General features: G+C 39.8%; 1 protein-coding gene across 6 annotated transcripts in view; it reads left to right on the top strand.

Moving 5' to 3' along the window:
- The window catches only part of BICRAL (BICRA like chromatin remodeling complex associated protein), a 45,835-nt gene that overhangs the window by 8,509 nt on the left and 17,914 nt on the right, over positions 1 to 19,412 (top strand). The window contains exons 1-2 of one of the 6 annotated variants that reach the window (XM_074863611.1): positions 1,060 to 1,680; positions 17,099 to 17,147. In XM_074863611.1, the coding sequence (XP_074719712.1) occupies positions 17,104 to 17,147 (44 nt within the window). In that variant the 5' untranslated portion in view covers positions 1,060 to 1,680; positions 17,099 to 17,103. Of the gene's footprint in view, positions 1 to 1,059; positions 1,681 to 2,160; positions 2,890 to 3,250; positions 4,066 to 15,708; positions 16,367 to 17,098; positions 17,148 to 19,412 lie in introns of those variants that run through there. The other 5 variants (XM_074863614.1, XM_074863613.1, XM_074863609.1 and 2 more) reach the window with 5 other exon arrangements.

Below are 19,412 nucleotides of genomic sequence, written 5' to 3'. Positions count from 1 at the left end.
ATTTAAGAAAAGTGAAGTTAATATATTGGCTGATGGACTAGGCAGCATCAAGCTTGTGTCTGGACAGCACAAAGGATCTGTTCGACTCATGCTAAGGCCTGTTTGCTAGGGCCCAACCTTTCCATTTAAGGAGTGATTTGAAACTTCACCTAAGTTCTCTACCATGGGCATGCATGTAAACAAGAATGGCAGGTGAGTCTTGGCTTTGGCAAAGGTTTGGCATCAGGCTTAACTTTTGTTTCCCGTATTACAATCTGAATTGGTTGATTACTTAAAAAATAATATAACCAGATGCTAGTTGAAAATGATGCTGAGGTGCTGACTTTTTTTTTAAAACATAAAAAATCTGGCCAACTTCTTCAAGAAGGTCCACTTAGTACGCTGCCCGTAACTGTATTTAAAAACTAAAGACTGTAAGTGGTTTTGAGCTGTAAAGCTAATAAAGCAGAATGTGCTACTAAGTAAAGACTTCAAATCCTTGTCTCTAAGGAGTTTTAACAAAGTTACTTTTTCTTAGGAAAAAAATAGAAAGGTTGCTGTGTGCAAGTCCTTGGGAATTACCATTACTAGCACAAAAAGGGTCTTAAAGAAATTTCTTGTTTTAAAATCAATACCCCACATATCTCTACATGCTAAGAATCTAACTCTTCAATCAAAATGGTTTGGTTTTAAATAAACTAGGCCTCTCTGAATCATCTGAATAAAGACTTTTCAATTATTTTTAATGAACAAAGTGACTATTTTAAGTTGATTTAGTTTTGTATAACCAGAAAGCTTTGAACAAAATCACTATATTAATGCTTTTAGCTTAAATAAATTGTAGAATTGTATCAGTGAACTCCCAGTGCTATAAGCTTTGACTCCAAATTAGTTTTTAGGTTACCCCAAACTTTTTTTAAGCAGGTGAAATTCATGTCATTTTTTTCCACCAAGAGTGGTAAGAATGTATCTAAAAATATTCAAAATATTGCAACTTGTTAAGAGGATCAAATCTTACCTTTTTCAAGGTGACCTTGCATTTATTTTTCCGGGGACCCCCCCCACCCACCCCACGCGTGTAGTGGTTTACAGCTCTAATATGGAGGAAGTCAACCAAGTTGTTAAAATTAATGTTCTTTTTAGTGGGGAAAAACCTGTGTCGTTTTTTACTTTTCTGTCACCCAAAACACACCCCAACTTTTAACCGAAAGTAAACATCTGAGGCACGTATAGATTGCCAGATTTACGTCTTTCTCAAAAAAAAAAAAAAAAAAGAAGGCAGCTAAACTTTTTAAAGGGACTGACTGTAAAAACCGCGAAGCAAGGATCGCGTTGGAGCTGGGGACTCATCATGTCAGGGCGGCGGTGCGTGTGCCCGGGCGCCGGTCTGCGGCATTGTCTCCCGGCGGAGCTGCGCGGCCGGGCCCCGCCGGCGCGGCGCGGTGCTGCGCGGTGCGGTGCAGCGCGGTGCAGCGCGGAGCTCTGCTCTGCTCGCCTCTCCTCTCCTCTCGTCTCCTCTCCCCGTCTCTCCTCTCGTCGTCTCTCCTCTCTCGCTCTCTTTCTCTTTCCCCCTCTCTCGCTCGCTCGCTCTCTCCCCCCTCCCTCCTCGCTCTCTCGCTCTCCCTCTCTCTCTCTTACACTGCCAGCCCCTGATGTGATGGCGAAGAAACCCCGTTGACAAGGCACTGCTTTTTCATGACGGTGAGTTTCCCTTTGAGTGTATTATAATTTTGTGATAAAAATTTCAAGGAAAAAAAAAACACACAACCTCCTTCCTCCCTTCCTTCGGGGAGGGAAAAGAGAGGGGGGAAATCTATCTCCAGACAGACAGAAAAGAAAGAGGAGCAAATTAACAACCAGGAGTTGCCAAAACCAGGATATTAGGTTTCAGCCCAGAGAGCTATTGGCTCTGGGGCTATGTATATAAATATATATCTAGAGAGAGAGCGAGCGAGAGGGGAGACGAGGAGGAAGAAGAGGGATATTTTGTGGGTGGCTGTTGTTTGGGCAGATGTGGATTCACATGGAAATGAACTATATATTTATTTTTTCCGCGAGGCTGGTGGTGGTGGCTGCTGAGGGCACTTAAAAAAAAAGTTGTTTCTTAAAATAAAAGCGGGGGGGGGGGGGGGGGGGTTGAAGGGAGAGATAAGGTTTCAGGTCCAGGCTGATAGCTGCAGAGAGGGGAGAGGTTTGGGGTGGGTTTCTTTTTCTTGCTGATGCCATGCAAATTCAGGAGAGGAGGGAAGAAAAATCTCTTTTAATGACTCATTGATTGAGCCGGTTTAAAATTAGTTGTTGTTGTTGTCTTTTTTTTTTTTTTTTATTTTCCGCCCCCTTGATGGCCATCAAGAGAGGGATGGAAAGAGGAGAGGAGGGAGAGAGAGAGAGTGTGTGTGTGTATGTGTGAGTGTGAGAGAGAGAGTGAGAGGGAGAGAGGGGGATAGAGAGAGTGTGTGAGGGAGAAAGAAAAATAATCTTTTCAAATCTCCTCCCTCTTTTTTTTTCCCCCTCGTTTCTTTGCTTTTCTCTAAAGCTCTGTGGTCTGTGAAACACTCTTTCTTCCTCCTCGTCGGGAAAATGGAGACACTTCGTCTCTGTCCTGGCTGTGGAGCTGGGAAGGATTTTTCTTTTCTTTTTTCCTTTTTCACTCCTGGCTTGATTTTTTCCTTTCCCCTGTCCACTCGCCACCACCCTAATCTTGTCATTTCTTTGAGCTTATGTCTCAGATTTGTGCCTTCTGGGGATTTATTTTTCACTCGTTTCCTCGTTTTCGGTGTCGCCACTAGATTTGATTTGATTTGTTCGGTTATTTATTTGCAATTTCCTCCGAATTGCTCCGTGCCTCCTGCTTTTAACCAAGGAATGGAAACGGTGCTGCTTTTTGTGTGTGTGCGAAATGCTCGGTCGGTAGGTTTGGGCTAATGCGCTTTTTTCTCCTTTTCGGGACCGAGTTTTCAGCTGTGGGTTGGTTGTTGGTTTTTTTTTTTGTGTGTGTGTTTTTTTTTTTCTTCTCCCTTTTGGAGAGAGAATATTTAACTGTAACGCCTCTTTTTAAAATATAACAATAAACCGTCTCTTCCTGGAGTAACCCGTTTGGCTTTGCTGTAGAGTGGATGTGAATCTGATCCTTTGTGCTGCTGGGAGTATTTTCCTTAAAAGAAACAATGTTTAATAATAGTTTTTACTTGTGGCTTAAACAGTAGTTGGTTGTGAAGGGATTTTCAGAAATCCTCACAGTTCACATTGGGGGGGGGGGGGGGGGGCCTTCAGTACTTGTTATAATTTGGTTTTGCGATTAATTCCAAAATTCACTTACAGATTATGGCAGAAAGCAGGTGTGGTAATGTTAAAAACAGGACAAAATTAAACGACGTACAGAAGGCACGTTTATATTTACTTAGAACTGTTCCTAAATTATCACTGGGGGAAGGAAAGAGATGTGGAGGCCTTTACTTTTCCCCGATTCTGGGCTCCCCGCGCCTCTCCTCCTCGGGGCTCGGCAGTACGGAACGAAGCGGGATTTGAAGGAGAGGAGGGGAGAGGGTCTCCGGCGGAGGCTGCGGCCGTGCCCGGGCTCGGCGGCCAGCGCTTGCCGTGCCGCTCTCGGTGCGAGTGGGAGTGGGAGAGAGCGGGGAAGATGGCGCTGTCTGGCTTCCTGCCAGCGTTTGTTGCGCAGTTTCACTCTGACTCTCCTCCCCCACGGGCGCCATTTTAAGGCCTTTTCAGCCGTCGCCGCGCCGTGTGGGGCGTTGCCGTCGCGCCCCGCTCGGGCCATTTCTCTTTCTGTCGCGGAGGCGTTACTCTCTCGGGCCTTGAGATCCTCTCCCTGAAATCCCAGAAGCTGTTTGTTTTCTCCCTCCCTTCTTTTTCTTTCTTTGAGAAATTGCCGTAAGGGGTTTCATCTGTGTGTGCTTTGAGGAGACGTGAAGGATTCTTGGCTGTGTGTATGCAGGAGAGCAAAAAGGGTGTATTGTTCTGGGCACGGGTCTTTTTGGGAAGGGCCCCGTCAGGGTTGCGGCCCTGAATCGCTGCCTTCTCAGGCTTCCCCCATCCCCTGAGTCGTCTGGATCACGGTCCTGTGAGGTATTAAGCTGCCTCGGTTTGGAGGGGCCTGTGCTCGCAGCTTAAAGCCTGTAAACATCACTTGAGAGCTTGTTTTCATATCTCTTAAGATAGGTGTTTTTTGACATGAGATGCATTCCAAGTGTAGGAAGAAAAGAGATTTGAAAGAACATCCTCCTCTGTTGAATGATGACCAAAAAAATACACCATGTCATTAAAACAGAAATCCACCTTTAAAAAATGCTCTAGTGTAGCACATACGGTAATCTTCATTGAAGAGCCTTCAGTACCTTTAAAAGTACTTGCAAAAATACAAGGTCAAGTAACTTTTTGGTGGGTGGGTAGATAACTCATTTTGTTGCTGTTATTCTCTTGGTAATTGTTGGGGTTTTTTTGGGGGGGGGGGGTACGCTGACATATTCAAGTTTTTATCATTCTGTCTCACAGGAAGCAGTGCTTTTTGCAAATTATTAAACTCTGGCAGCACAGCTTTAATATGCTTTTAAAGTTTTGGTGCTGTTTTTTAGGGAGAGTGTTGAAATTGGTCTATTTTTGATCAAAACTTTTTTGTGTGTGTTCCATTTCTGTGTAACCTGATCAGTGCTCATGAGACTTGAGTTTAATACCAACAACATCTGTATGCAGGAACAGCAAGTATGCTGCCAGCCCCACTCGCTGTGCCCACTAAGGAGTGTGGAATGCTTGTTTAGTTCTTTGTTTTATGTTTTTTGACAGAACAGAGGAGGGCTTCCCCATGCTTCTTGCTCGTTCCTGAAAGAAGAGGGAGATTTTTTAAAATTTGTGATTAATTTTAAAGCTGTTTAATTTCTTTGCCTGTTGGTGTTGAAAGGTTTTCAATGGCATCTCTGTGAAATACACATATGTCTGGATATGAACTTTTTTTTCTAAAGACGTTTGTGGGGACGACCTTGTTAACGTTTTAGCTTTTTAAACGATACACCTGCTAAAATTAATTTTTTAAAAATCTATTGAGTGTGGAGTACAGGATTTGTTTACATATTTCAGAAATCTTATTACATGCAATTCGCTCTTTCTGGAAGTGATTATTTTGCTTTTTTGTTAACAGTAGTCTTGGGGTCAAGATAGTGAATTTTTTTTAGTGATAGTGTATTTTTATAAATAAAATTTCTTTGTTATGCACTAATGTCTGCCAGATTGTGTGTGGATTTTTTCATTAATTTGTGAAAATAATGAAGAAATTACAAAAATGGGATAAAAATGACCAGTTCATGTTCTCTCAGGGCATAATACTTGCCAAATGATTATCTGACTTGCTTGCATTAAAGCAAAATGTATTCTCATCTGGAGTTGAGATCTTTGGATAGTATTTAAATATACTAGATTTGTTCTTTTGATGTATTTCTTTGGCTGTGTCTGAGCTTAAGTTTTTTCTTTTTGTTGTTGCAAGTAGTACTTTGTACTTCCTGTAGCTTGTTGAGGTTGAGCTCACCATGTGGATAAACGAGCTTAATTGTGCTTTCATTGGTGCACCTTGGGTTATTCACTAGTATGATACTCATGTATTTTGTGTTGTTTTGTTGATACTTCGGGCACTTGCCTTGTATATTATACCTGTACTTGATAATACTCTCAGTATATGTGTGGCCTTAAGCGAGGTCAGTTGTGCCCTTAACAGAGATGGTTCCACTGTAGCTAAATACATATGCCACCTTATAGATGTGCAGTTTTCCTGCTGCCTCTGTGTCCTTTTCCAGTAGAGTTTATATATTTAGTATAATTATAGTGAGATAAAAACCCGAAGTCCTGCTAGTATAAGCTGCATTTCCAGTTTCCTCCAAGGAGCCTTTCTGTATCTATGAAGTTTTGCAACAGGGGTAAGTCTGTAGTGTAGAGTTGGAGAGGTTTGCAGTCATGGATGTGTTGGTGTGCTGCTTGGGCATTCGCTGTAGTCTAGCTGTATTTTCAGAGTTTTGCTGGTATACTTCCACATCAGTTCCAGAAAAGTTCTGTCTGCATAACTGCAGTTATGTTTTATAATGTGGCTCTAATGGTCAATGATCATGCCTTTTCACGCTGCATTAGGCTTGTGATAAGTCTAATGGCTGGTGCTTCTTAGCGTAGATATAGCAGTGAGAGCGTGAAAGTGTCATCCCTGTCTAAGTAATAGATACAGTCCAGGCATAAGAGCCTCTTTGATAATGTAGTTCATTCTGTTCAGAGAGTTGGCGTAATTTCTTGTAGTAGTTCTGCTGGAATAAGCTGCATCTGTGCTTGAAAGGTTTTTATGGTGACATACCCAGTCCAGCACAGACATGGGGATTGTCTACAAAAACAAGCATGTTTTGCTTGCTTACAGCAGAGGAAAAGCAGCAAGATTAATAAACTGTTCTTACATTCATTGTGACCTGCAACTGTTCTAGTTTGAAAGTGGGAATGAGCAGTATCAGTAAAGCCCTTGCACCAACATAAATGCATAAACACCAACCTGAACTGATGTGTTTCAAGATCGTCACGTAGTTAAGTGAACGTGTGTACCTTTATTTTTCAAACATTCATTTGCCCCTTCTTTCATTGTTGAAAAAACTACTGTGTATTATTTTTGCTTTATTTGAGCGTTGTTGAGATTTTAGACAAAAATTAACATGATTAGCACAAATAGACTATCAAATTTTTTTATTGCTTTATTTTCTTTCACTAGTTTTAAAATGTTATAGAACTACTTCTGATGTTACTTTAAGTAAGTGGATGCTTACTAAAAGGAAAAGAAAGTTAGCAAATCACTGTCAAAACTTGATACAATAGCCTTTCTTTCACAGCAGGTATTAAGAAAGGGTGGTGAAGAGAGGGGTGTCCAGGGAGAAAGTTTTAACTTCATTGCAGGAGACTGATTATTTTTGTAAGGGCTGATCTTATGCCTTGTCCCAGGTGGAACTTGTAGTAGTTTTACTGTGAACTTGATCTGAGTGTGGAGTTTAAAGATCTGGTGTTGAAGCTTGAATTTACTGAGATGTGTCAACTACAGAAAACACTTGGCCCCACTGAAGTAGGTGGCAAAATCTCCACTGGCTTCAGCAAGGCATTGGCTTCAACAAGGGCAAGATTGGCAGTGTGGAGGATTTTCAGTTTGGTTTTGGGGGTGTTGAAATGGACTGCACTGCTGAATTAATGTGCTGGTTTTGGCTGGGGTGCAGTTAGTTTTCTTCACAGTAGCTAGTATGGGGCTATGTTGTGGATTTGTGCTGGAAACAGCATTGGTCATTCAGGGATGTTTTAGTTATTGCTGAGCTGTGCTGACACAGAGTGAAGCCCTTGTCTGCTTCTCACAGCAACCCACCAGTGGGTAGACTGGGGGAGCACAAGAAGCTGGGAGGGGACAGAGCTGAGCCAGCTGACCCCAACTGACCAAAGGGATATCCCACTCCGTATGATGTCGTGCTCAGCATATAGAGCTGGGGGAAGAAGGGAGAGGGGGGGGGGGACGTTTGGAGTTACGTCATTTTGACTTCCCAAGTAACGGTTAATGCATGATGGAGCCCTGCTGTCCTGGAGATGGCCCAACACCTGCCTGACCATGGGAAGTGGTGAATGAAGTCCTTGTCTTCCTTTGCTGCGTGCGCAGCTTTTGCTTTGCTTATTAGACTGTCTTTATCTCAGCCCAGGAGTTTTCTCACTTTTACCCTTTCGATTCTCCCCCCCATCCCACTGGGAGAGTGAGCGAGCGGCTGCGTGGGGCTCAGTTGCCAGCTGGGGTTAAACCATGACAATTAGTTACACATCTGTCAATTCATTGTATTGAAATTTCAGTTAATTTCCCAAACATAATAACTGAAAGGAGTATAAATCTCCATTCAGCTTTAATTATTGGCAGTTGTTAGCTGATACTAGCTTGTGTGAATCATGCCTGTGACAAGGTAACCTTTTTTTGATGTTTGGAGTGGCAATGAAAAGGTATTCATTGGGCATTGGTTTATAAATTAATTGAGAAATGATCAGTTCATAAGGAAGTTACATTCTGGGACTGCATAAGTGTTTTTTTTAGAATCTTTGAAAATTATATGCACAGAATGAGGTGTATGATACATAGGTATTCTCTAGTAGAAACAAGGTAAAAACATCTGAAGAACTGACTCAACATTTCTTGAATACATTTGTTGCACAAATGAATATATTTGTTGCACAAATAATGTATGCTAATAGCCTGTGTTGCTGTGTACAGTAGTTTCTAGAAATACTTAAGAGCATCTAACTTCCTTTGGGCAGGTCAACATTTCTTTCCTAAGGAAATGTTGAGATGACACATTCTTCTTTTCCTGTTTTGGGATGAAACCTGAGGGGATAAAAGGACCTTTCAGAATGTTTTATGAATATTGAGATTCCTGAAGAATTGTGTATGCGGTGGAGCAGCTTAGAAGACAGAGCCCAAAATAGGCCGCAGCATAGTGATGAAGATAGTCACTGCTGAGGAAATGGGCTGAGCTGAGTGTTCAACCTGGTGAATCCCATGGGGTAGGAAAGGATCCTGACCTCCAGGCTGCAAGTTACTCTGGATTTCCTCTATGTGGTTTAAAAAAAATCTGTTTCCAGATGAAAGTCTTGTCAAGATTTTGGCCTTGCCAAGAGCAGCTCTGGAAGAAGTAGGAAAAAATTGTATTGAATAGATTAGAAATTTGATGCCAAACATGTGTGGCCGAGGGAAACCAGATTTTAGACAGCTGCACCGGGGGTTCATACATGTACTTGGTGTGCTTGACTGTAGCTGGATTAACCTTTACTATCATACATACTGTTAACAGTTGAACTGCACATTTCAATTTTTTTATTAATATATTAAAATATCACTATTTTTTGAAAGCTTGATAAGTTACCCCATTTGCCAAACTCAATAATTTTTTTTTTATGGTATACTAAAGGGAAGTAAAATTTAAGAGTTGGATAAACAACCTATTTTAGGTTGTTTGTGCTTTAATGTGTGTTTTTTTATTTGCCCTTCTGTATGTGAAGCTGGTACTTCACAGTTGTGTAAAGACTCTGCCCGCCCTCTTAGGTGTTCATCTCCTGCCAGATCTTAGAAACCGTAAGGATGCATAATGCCATGCCTAGCAATTCATGAGAGATAACACTTCTGTGTTTCTTTTCTTGTTGCTATTTGTCTGATTCCTGAATATTTCCTATTTTTTGGAATAATTTTTCATCTTTCTCTGAGTATTTAAAATTACAGATTTCTTCTTGTACTCTGTTGTATACAGATGTCTTTGAAATACTGATGATTAAATTCAGTTCCACAGCTGATTTCAAACACTGTGAGTTCATCTTAAAAGTACGACTCAAATTTAGAATCTTGGAATGAAAACACATTTTCATGTATATAGAAAGTTCACGCTTGCCTATTGCACTGTGTTACTAGGTTAGAATCCCAAACTTTGTTAGCTCTTTTTTAGAGCACAGTTCCTGGTAGATTTTGCAACAGTACAGTAGTTGCTTTTTGTTGATTACTCTGGAAGAGAAAGTATTCATAATGAATAATTACATATTGTAGAATGTAAGCAGAGAATGGTTTAAAAGTTAAATCTTCATGTTGTACATTTTTAAAATTAATTTTGCTTCCTTACTGCTGTTGTCTTGAAATGGCAACTTTCTGATAATTACGCCTTCTGTATTTTTGCCTGAGTAAAATTGAGAGTGAGATTTTAATTTGCAGTCAAGTTTTTCAATATTTACCTCTTTTCCATCGAATACTGTGTCATTATTCCGCTGCACATAATTTTTTGCAGTAATGAGGGGGGGAGGTGGAAATACCTCTTAATACTATTTTTTTGTATTGTCTGTGTAAAAATCAGTTTCTTGAAAATAAAGGGCTTGATGTGGTGAGCAGCTCTTAGGTTGGTCATAAAACACATGCTTGATTAGTTACAAGAATCTGAAATTGTCCACTTTGCAAGATACTAGATTGTTCAAAAGTAGCATGACTTGAAATTTAAGAATAAAATATATGGTAATAGGGGATTGAGTTTATATTCCTTTCTTACACTCCTGTGTGGCAGAGAATGCAAATGAGGTCTGGTTGTTCCTGTGTAGTTGAGTTTCCTTCAATGAATCCAAGGCTGCCTGTTAGGAACCGGAGAGAGAACTGAGGGTGTAAGGAAGGCAGTGGTTACAGCACCTTAGCAACCTGGAGTGCATACTGCTTAAATGGTATGCGGTACCTAATATGTGGTAAAATGCTTAAATGCCTTCTCTCCCCCCCCCAAGTTCAGAAGCACACTGAGTGAAATATTAGCACTGTGAAAATTAATGGGAGTCATGGTGTGGAAATTTGTGTGAGGAAAGGACTTTGACTCTGGGCGTTTTGTCTCTGCAGTCAGTGTGGAATCACTTAACGCTCCTGTGATCCTTTGATGTATTTTAAAAAGGGAAGGATGCTTGTATATATGCTGGTTAATAGAGTTATCTTACATCTGTATTCAAAAAAGATAAGAGGGATAAAAATGTCATAAATTTGCTGTAGCACACTCATATCATGCTCTACAGTGACTATTAGAGTAACTTTGATTTCTTCTATTTTTGTTCTGATGATTATTGTTATAGTGACAATTTATTTCTTCAGATATTCCATAGTGAAGTTACTGTTAATGTTGGGATTGTAGATTAAAATTGTGGAGAATGGTGTAGAGTAACAGAACAGTACAGAAGGTTTGATGGCTCAGATCCATTATAAAGCATGACGGAGGTGTCGTCAGAGTTCCTGCTGACTGGATGTGTACAAAGTCTTACCGATCTTGTGAGGATTAGTGGGCATGTCTCATCACTCAAACAGTAGTTGCTTCAGGTGCTACACCTGTTACCGTATGCAAGTTTGATTATCTCCCACTATAAAGCTGTAACTATAGCAGTCATTTCCTGTTCCAAAGCATTGATTTCCAAAGGGCAGTGTTCACTCTCAGAAGTCGTGGGCCAGCACAATGCCAGTCAGGAATTGATCCCGTGTAGTTGCACGGAAGCTAAGAGTCTGTAGATTTCTACAACAGTTTTGCAGTTAAATTTATTTACTTGTGGCTTACCAAGGTTTGATGTTGATCGTATCACACTTTTGGGAATTACTGCTCTAAATGTTTTTCTAAACTAGCCACTCTCTTCGGCTTTTTACAAACTGTGAAAATAATACTTTACAAATAATATTTTACTTCTTTATATCTGAAGTTATGTATTAAGGTTGTATGAAATTATAAATTACTTTGAGAAAGAAAAATGATTCTTTTGTGACAAGCTTGTATATAATTTGAGTGAATTTAAAATCCAGTATTTACAATGGTTTTGAGTACTCCTGTTTTTTAAGTTGTAAAAAAAATGTACATTATAGGAAGCCTATATGAATAGTTGGACTGTTTCTGGACAAACCCAGTTTTAATGACTCTGCAGGTTGTAGACCCTGCATGTGTTGCATGATACTGTGGATTGTGAGGCATGGTGATTAAAAATTTAGGCTGGTAAGGACCCCGGGAGGTTGTCCAGCCCCGCCCCCTGCTGTAAGCAGAACTAGCTTCAAGGTTAGGACATGTTTGTCAGGGCCATTGGAGTGAGTTTGTGAACTTCTTTTGTCCTTGTATCCGGTTGGGATTTTCTGTGTTGTATGTTTTGGCTGTTGCCTCCTGTCTTGCAGCGGCGCATTGATGAGACGAGGCTCTGCTTGTCTTAGTACCCCTTTTAGCTAGTGGCAAACTGCAGGTAGCAACTGGGTTAATGTTGTCCAAGCTGAAGAAATGTAGTTCCCTCAGAGTTTCTTAGTGTCATGTGCCTGCAGGATTTTATTGGCATTCTGCTGGACTCTTTCAAGTTTTTCTGTATTTCTTTTAAAGGGGAGTGGGGTGTGTGTGGCAAAACTGGACGCTGTATTTCAGACGGGAGCTCACAAGTGCTGAGTAGAGGGGAGTAATTGCTTCCATCGACCTACTGCCTGCACTGCAGCTAATGTGAGAGTGCTGGCCGTATTAACTGTACATGTGCAACTACAGTCCAACAATTGCTTTAAGCTGGCTGAAGCACTGCTGCCTTCCCCCATGCTTAACTACCCAGCTCCCTCATTCCTATTCCCTCTCTTGTGCTGGCACTAGCACTTTTATAGCCCTGTGGCAAGCCAGAACCAAATCAAGAAGCTAATCCAAGTGGAAACAGATCAATGTATTTTGTCAGATCAATTTTCTGTTCCAGGCAACTGTTCAAAGCCTTCAGCTGAGTCAGGGAAAGTGGATGAGAGGGGAGCAGGACTGCTCTCTTCCTCTTCTGTTGGTCTTTGCTCTGTAGTAGGTGGGAGTGTTGAAAGGGAGGCAGAGGCTTTAAGGCCAAGTAATAACAGTCCCCCAGAGGATTGGCTTGCATAGCTGGGACTTCCTTGTCAGTTTTATTACTTTCACCTTTTCTTATATTCTGTTTGGAAGTGTGTGGTAAAGGGCACTCTGGTTATTTCCCAGAAGGGATAGGCAGTGCTGCTTCCACAAGTATGTGTGACCCAAGTTGAAGTATATACTAGGTTCCCCAGTGCAGTAGCAGGGAAATGAAATAAAACAGCAGAGGCTTTGCTAATAATAAATTACAGGGAATATCTGTGCTGGGTTGTGACTAATTAGTAAGGATTGCCCTTTGTAAATTAGTTGGATGCACCAGCAGGGCTGAGTTTGGCCTACTTACGATAAACAGATTTTAAAAATTTTTTTAAAAAAAGGCACTGTAGAACAGTATTGATGATAACTAGGTATTTGTTAGGCTACATTGTAACAGCTGTCCAGCAGGCTGTGTGAATCTTCCCAACCTGTATTTTGCCCAAAATATCCCTAGTGTGGGCTCTTGTCAGGGCCTTGGGCACACTGGTAGGCCCCAGCTGCCCAGACAGGCCTCACCTGGAGCCTCTACCCACAGCCCTTGCCCACGGGCTGAACCCCCTGTCAAATGATCCAGATACAGAAGTGAGTCAATCTTAAAGAGTCTAGGCCAGTGGTCTCCAGATGTTTTTGATTGCACACCTGTATTGGTAAAAGTTTTTTACAAATTATATGCATGCACTACTGAGGTTCGGGTATTTTCTTCCTGTACCCCAGTGGATTATCTTGCACACGCTCCACTTTGGAGACCACTGGTCTAGGCTATGTAGCTCTAATACTCTAATTGCACTAATTGTGTCAAGTTTTATTTTCAAACTGTCCTGGCTTAATATGGTTTATACCCGTTTCATACACCAGTCATTGATTTGGCCCACTATATGTTAACAGTGATGAGGACAGAATTTGTGTAACTTGTGTATAGAAAAACCTGAAAAGATAGTTGGCAAGAAAAGCAGCAAACTTTTCTACCATTTGTGATGTAGAAGATTCATTAGGAGAACTTCACAGGATAGGCTTGCCTTTATTAACACACTTTTAAATGATCATCTGTGTCAAGGTCATGTGTTGCTAAAGTTGCCCTCTTTTCAAAAGAGACTGAAGGAGTAGCTGCTTTTGGGTGTGCAAGGACTTGGTCTGGTTGTGCACCTCCTCTGCTGCTCTCCTGAAGTTAACAGGACACTAATCCTCATTGAAAATCTGCATCAGTTGAAAAGGTTTAAACCTGCAGTTATGTGATCGTGTAGATCTTGGGTATATGTGACGGAACAGGAGGAGAATTTAGTCTAAATATGTAGGTTTGTGGCTTGGTTGTAGTCTTGGTTGTTCTTTCACAGGCTACGTACCCCTATGTGTGCTGTTTAAATTGCGTGTCGGTCCTGTGGTATTTTGCAGAAGCGTGTACTACATGTTAGTGTAGCGTTCCCTAGCCATCAGTTGTGGCGATGCTAAAATAGTAGTGATCTGTCTGTGCTTCATTTGCAATTTTCAAAGGTGTGGGAGCATGTAGCCCCTTAGACTGCGAATGATGATCAGAACAACTTTGGTATGTAGCAAGAGCTGTGTATGATAGGTGTGTTCAGTGGCTCTGTGACGGTACATTGATCAGCTGCATAAAAACTTGGTTTTATACAGATTAGCTCTTTGGTAAACCAGCATTAAAAAAAAAAAAAGTGACATAATATTTCTTTTTCATGTGTGTACAGAATTCTGCTAGTGATGACAAGAATGTTTTTAAAGCTTGTTAGGAAGATGCATTTCTGGAGGGGACTGGTTATGATTCTTGGTGTTTATCAAAAATGTAGCTGTTTTGGGTTTTATTGTCTACCATAAGCTGGTAGGAGTTCACAGTATATTGGGTAGATTTTTCTTGTATCATGTTTGTGAAATGAGGAAAGCCAACAGATTATTTTTTCTAATAAAACCAACTCACGTTCAGCTAAAGGATTGAATAGTGGAGAATGTGTATTACCATTAACATTTTCTCTCATTGGTGTTTTCATGAAAAAAAAAAAGTTCCTTCTGATCGTTACATGCAGGTTTTAGTGAACTTAGCAAATTTGTCTAAATTGAGTTAGTAGTTTTAATACCCACAGGACTACTGTTTGAACAAAGTTCTGTGTGGTCACTTTCGATAATGTTGAACCCTTATTGTAGCGCAATCACAGAGAATATTTGGTTTGGTAAAGCAAAGACATTTTATTTAAATAACAATGTCAGTATTGCCATAGACATATGGGATGGAATTTCCAAAAGTAGGCATGCAGTGTGAAAATGAAGATCATGTTGACTTTCGATAGAGCTGATTTTTACTTCTGGGTAGCTAGGAATCCTTGAAACCTTGTTCTTGAGAGATGGATATGCTGTTTAGCTGTTAGAGGAAATAACAGCTTTCTGTAAATAGTACTAACAGTGCAGTTAGAGCAGAATGCTAATCACTTAATGGTAATAGCTTATTAATTTGTTCTTACTAATGCCCGTTTACATTTAAATTTTGTGACATAAAATGTCATGTTATTTGCTTAGTCTTAAATCGCAGGATCAGTGCTCATGCTAGTGGCTGTGTGCAAAAGTGAGCAGATGTAACACTGAATCATGGGAGAAATTATTTTTCTTAAGACACATAATCACTTCATGAATGCTGGTTTTGTTGACACTTGAGATAGTTCTCTGTAGCTGTGCTTTGTTCTCCTGCTCTCCCAGAGAGGTGATACTGAGAGATCCTTATGGTGTGATGTATGCTCTGGTTCTACTTCTCCGTCGCTATAAGCTGAAGCACAGGAGATTGAAGAAAAAATCTGAATGAGGTTATGCAGTATAGAAGACAGGGTACCCTCTGCTAGTCTGAAGTATAAACCAGATTCAGAATCAGTGGAGTATAGAAAAATTTTAGGAAAGAGGTTACAGAATCACAGGACAGCTGAGGTGGGAAGGGAGGGCTAGAGTTCACCTCATCCAGTGTCCTTCTCACAGAGGCTCAGCCCAAGCAGGCTGCTCAGGGCTCTGTCCAGCTGGGTTCTGGGTATCTCCAAGGATGGAGACTCTATAACCTTGCTGGAAAACCTGTGCCAGTATTTGAGTACCTTCAGAATTTATTTTTTTTTTAAGTTTGTTTTTCTTATGTTTAAATAGATTTTTTTTTGTTTGTTTCAATTTGTGCCCTTTGCCTCTTGTTCATTCACTGGATACCACTGAGAAGAGTTTGGCTTGGTCTTCTTTATGCCCCCCCCCCCCTCCCCAGGTATTTATACACATGGGTAAGATTCCCCCACAGCCTTCTGTTCCCCAGTCAGAAGTCAGAACAGTCTTGGTGCTCTCAGCCTCTTGTATAACAGATGCTCTGGTCCTTTCATTGTCTTAATCATTATGGAGATCTGTATGGGGGAGAGCCTGAAGAATAATTCTAGTGGATCTGGCCAGGGAGAGCAGGTTTGTCTTTGGCAAGAAGTAAGAGAGAGAGCAAAATGAATTAAAGTCAAAACTATATTAATAAATTTGAGTGGTAAGTATGATAGCAGACTTTTTAATCGAAGTTGAGAAAAAAAACAAGCATGGAGTGCACAGTGATCAATTTGATGTGATTAGAAGATACTGTGAAGATGAGATTGGATAACTAAGTGGAAGCCGGGGTACCAAGAGGTTTAGGAAATGCTAGCGTCAATTGATAATTGAACTGGTGGATTAGATGGGATCTTTGCAGACAGAATAAGGGAGGATAAAGTGGTCCTGAGAGTTACTGACAGGGAAAAGGGAGAAGTCTCAGATGACATTCTGAGAGTTACAGTGAACAGGAGAACCACCAGGATGTGCAAACAGAAGCTTTGACGGAACGGCGATTGGAGGAAAGACTGATTGGAACATGTTTGGTACAGGCAGCACCCGACTCTGTAGCCAGTGTGCAAGAGAGTTGGTGGTCATGATACTGGGAGGCAAAACGTGCTCTGCACCCAGTGAATGGATGCTTACATTAGGTTTGGCTAATGCAAATGAATTCCCCACCCGTTGTTAAAAGAATTGTCAGAACTCTGTACTGTTAATCACAAGTTTAAGTACACTTCTGAGTATTGTTGAGGAGAAACTGGAAGTGGCCATATTGTTGCAAGCAATAGCTAAGAAAGGTCTGCTAGAAGATAGTGTTCTTTTCAGTGCTTTGTAATGTCTTGGCTATGGTTTTGGTTCTAGCCCATAACAGCACTGTCATGATACTGACTAAATTTGTTTACCTTTCTGGCTGGTCGGAATTATAGCCACTAATTTATAACAGTCTTTATAGGTTCTGTAGTGTTCGGTTATTCCCTCACTGGGATTAGCTGGGAGTAAATTCCTGTAGAAGCATTTTACATGGAGTTTTGAGATGGCATTCAGTGTTGGGTTTTTTTACTACTTCTTTTAAGTCATAGAAGTTCTGTTTAATCAGTTATCTTTGTCCAATTTAAAATTCTAAAAAAACCCCAACCCTAAATGGTAAAACATTGCACGGACTTTTGTATATCATTACACATGACTGAATTTGATTTTGAGATAAATCAGTGGACCTCTGTAGAAGGTGCAGGTTTATTTAAGAACTTTGTCGACAGTAGACATCTGTCAACTTCATAAATCACTGATAAAAAGTATTCAGATACTCTGAATTGGTTCTATTGTTGAAAGCAATCTTTTGTCTGATATGTATCAAATATCCATCTTCTCCCTTTTTGTTCTAGTTGTCATGGATGATGACGACGATGAATCCTGTCTCCTTGATCTTATTGGGTAAGTTTTCCTTAAGCAATTCTTTCAGAAAAGTTGGGAAAAATAATTTTACAAAATCACCTTCTAGGAGGTGATTCTATCTCAGTATTGTCTCAAGACTTAGATGACTTGCAAATGGAATGAGTAGCTGTGCTTCGCTTCCTCCATGTGGAGATGTGTGTATGGCAGAGCCTTCAATCCCAGTGTATACTAGCTGACAACTTTCCACTGATGGCATTCGCCTCAAGAGAGGCTGAGGAGGGAGTATGTATGGAGGTTGGATTCTCTTCTCAGCTAGTGGTAATATTAAGTCTGTGTTGAAGCGTGTTACTAGAGGTATTGTTACAAACTTAATTGCAAAGAACTATTTTTTTTTTTTTGATTAAAAAAATAAAAATCTTAATTTTTTGAGTAGTGGACCTAGATACTTTGTTAACACTATGCTTGTATTTTTAAAGGAAAAAGAATTGTTTTCTTAATGATAAATACTTAATTTCTGCTAATAACATGCATTTGCATAAAAATGTTAGAGAAACAGAACCTAATACTGTTAAGTAGTCACAATAAACAAGAATTTATCAGCATTTTGCTCAAAGATACTTGATTTTAATAAAATCGGGGATTTTAAATGGTCCTGAGGTGGTTTTGTTTTGTTCTATTTTTTCCATTATTTTCATAAGAGATTTATTTGGAGGTTTATTATTCCATATGGGAATCTCAAAAAATAATTAGTATAGAAGCATGAGCAAGATTTTTGTGGTTTGTGTAAGTGACAAGTTACCTTCCTTTGGCTAATGTTCATGTCAGTATTCAAGAACAGATAATATACCATAATGCATTTTAAACATAAGTAAATTGAACATGTCATATATGATACTTTGTTCAAACTCTGCCAGAAATTAGTATGACATCTGTCTCATAGATCATTTCCACTTCATATAAGAATTTTTTACTGTCTTAAATGTAGTAAATAAATAGGCCTTTTACCTTTCTCATACACTCAAAGCTTCCAGCAAAACCAGCGAGAGCTTTAACTTCAGAAAAAAACACAGTGGCTGCTGTAATTTGGGGGTTACTGTACCAAAACCACTGCCAGTAATGGCTTCCAGTTCTATTCTGTGAAGTATACTGTGCAAGATTACTGATGGTGGCCGCATGAAAACATCCTGCTTGGAACATCATGATGATAATTAACTGCATGGGACAGTTAAGTGCTCTGTCATGAGCATGAATCGCGAGGATCCTGGTACAAGTTCACAGGTGGTCCAGAAAATGAAGTGCTCTCTATACACATGAGTGTTTGTGTGAAAAATTACAGTGTTCTTCCTGCTGCTGGCAGCAATTACTGTCTTAAGTATCTAGAAGAATGGAAAACAGCATTTTTTTCAATTGGATCTTTGATTTTGGTAAGTGCTGTCTAAAATTTCTTCTTTACTAAAGACAATATTTGAGGTGATGAAGTGTTCTTCATTTTTAATTGCATTTTTCATAATTTAAAGCCAGTGAGTGTAATTAGTATCAAACAGCCTGATTATTGATAAAACTTGTAATCATAATAGAGCCCTATATGAGATTGAGTTCTGTTCTCCTTTATACTTGAAATTTAGTGTAATCCCCTACGAAAATGACACTTTCCTTTGAAAAGATACGTAACCACTTCTATGTTGTAAGCATAACTGTACCATAAAGTCCCTGCCAAGTGCTGTCTAACATGTCTTTTGTAAACATGTGAATGCAGTTTGTTTTTTAAATGAAAAAAAGAGGAATAGAGGTGTATTTGTGGTTTTAGAAGAGTAGTTGTAAACCTGAAAGATCTTTAACTTGTTCCTTCTTTATCTTCTAGGATGATGAAGAGAGAAGGAGCGATGTTTTGAATTAATATTTTTTTACATGAGACTCTCCTGCTTCTCAAAAATGTTTTATTATTACTTGTTAATCAATAAAGAAGTTTTAAAATAAAAAAATTCCATGTCATTTTACTCTCCATGCTAATGGACATGTTGGGAAATGCTGTATAATTGTTGTATTAAAATAATCCCATGAAACACAGCACTTTAATGTTTTTTACTTGGTCTCTATGTGCAGTTACATTAATGTATTTGTGATTTGTTTGAATTTCCAACACTCATTCTGTCAGACCAGATTTTTAATCTGAGTTTTATTTAGTGATAGTGCTAAGTTAATGAAATATTATTTCATAATATTTAATCAGTTATTTCTGTGGTTGATGTCACTTGGAAAAGGTGCTGCTTTTTTTCTCCAAGTCAAGGCACTGTTACTATGGCA

This window comes from Strix uralensis, chromosome 3, assembly GCF_047716275.1.
Source record: "Strix uralensis isolate ZFMK-TIS-50842 chromosome 3, bStrUra1, whole genome shotgun sequence".
NCBI classification, from domain to species: Eukaryota; Metazoa; Chordata; class Aves; order Strigiformes; family Strigidae; genus Strix; species Strix uralensis.
The sequence above is the reverse complement of the archived record's forward strand: the minus strand, read 5'-3'. Positions and strand labels throughout refer to the sequence as shown.